Source organism: Mus caroli, chromosome 17, assembly GCF_900094665.2.
Source record: "Mus caroli chromosome 17, CAROLI_EIJ_v1.1, whole genome shotgun sequence".
Taxonomy (NCBI): domain Eukaryota; kingdom Metazoa; phylum Chordata; class Mammalia; order Rodentia; family Muridae; genus Mus; species Mus caroli.
The window spans coordinates 33,091,401-33,092,596 of NC_034586.1; the positions used below are offsets into that span (position 1 = coordinate 33,091,401).

The 1,196-nt window shown below is 48.4% G+C and overlaps 1 protein-coding gene across 5 annotated transcripts in view; it reads right to left on the minus strand.

Moving 5' to 3' along the window:
- LOC110283690 (class I histocompatibility antigen, Non-RT1.A alpha-1 chain-like) overlaps positions 1 to 754 on the minus strand; it is an 8,208-nt gene extending 7,454 nt beyond the window's left edge. The window contains exon 1 of one of the 5 annotated variants that reach the window (XM_021149115.2): positions 392 to 506. In XM_021149115.2, coding sequence (XP_021004774.1) covers positions 392 to 443 — 52 coding nt within the window. In that variant the 5' untranslated portion in view covers positions 444 to 506. Of the gene's footprint in view, positions 1 to 391 lie in introns of all 5 variants that reach the window. The other 4 variants (XM_029471486.1, XM_029471483.1, XM_029471484.1 and 1 more) reach the window with 4 other exon arrangements.
- Positions 755 to 1,196: the final 442 nt, after the last annotated feature.

Consider the following 1,196-nt stretch of genomic DNA (forward strand, 5'->3'; position numbering starts at 1 on the left):
GAATTTTGTTTTTACTTTGCTATACTTTTTTAATACTTCTTCAACAACAGTGTGCACAGTGTATACTTTATCAGTAAACATGCAGTTCGCAGAAGTAGGGAGACAGCCCAGCTGTTAAGAGCACTTACTGTTCTTCCAGAAGACTGTGGTATAGTTCTGAGCACCAGCTGGAGGGAGCTTCATGCCCTCTCCTGACCTCTGGCATGTTATGCACACATACAAGCAAATACTCAAAACCACATTAGAATGTAAGGAAAGGGCTGTTTTGGTGGTGCATGCCTTTAATCCCAACTCCTTTGAGTTCAAGGCCAGCCTGGTCTACAAAATGGCCCAAGGTTCCTGGTTGGAGGTTTTCTGGTCTTAAATTTACCCAGCACACAACCCTACTTACAGGCTCCGCCGTCCTGGGGGTGACTCAGAAGCCAGAAGATAAGAGCCCACATGGTGTCAGGATCAAGCTTTAAGGTTCCACTGTCCTGAGAAACTAGACTTTAGAGAAGTCGCAACTGCCTGCAGAAACCAGTGGGGTGTGGGTGGGGGTGGAGCTTGTTAACAGATAAGGCTGATTCAGTTTCAAGCTTTTGGGGTGTTTCTTTTTTCAGGGGTTCCTGCAGAGCTTCCCACTAGGATGAGGGCCTTCTTTTCTGGATATGGGTCTGCTGGCTTGCAGGCTAGTGCCCCTAGGGGGAGTGAGCCCTCTGTATGACATTTCTGACTCTTTTCCAGCAGTTTCAGCTTGTTTACTTTGGCCTTTGTGGCAGTTAACTGAGTGTTAGACTTCAGCTCCCCTACTGTCAGTCTGTCAGACTTCAGAGCTTTCCTGCGGGGTAGGGGGGGTGAGGGGGGAGGGGTGGGGGTGGGGCTCTTCATGGTGGGGGGGAAGTGTTGAAGCTGGGAAGTCAAAACCGAAACTGTAGCACTTTTCTTTCTTTTCTTTTTTTTTTTTTTAACTATTTATTTATTATATGTAAGTACACTGTAGCTGTCTTCAGACACTCCAGAAGACGGTGTCAGATCTCGTTACGGATGGTTGTGAGCCACCATGTGGTTGCTGGGATTTGAACTCCGGACCTTCGGAAGATCAGTCGGGTGCTCTTACCCACTGAGCCATCTCACCAGCCCTGTAGCACTTTTCTACTGCCCGGTAGTGTTAGACCTAGTGGGGAAACCCCCACCCCATTCCCGATTCAGCGTGC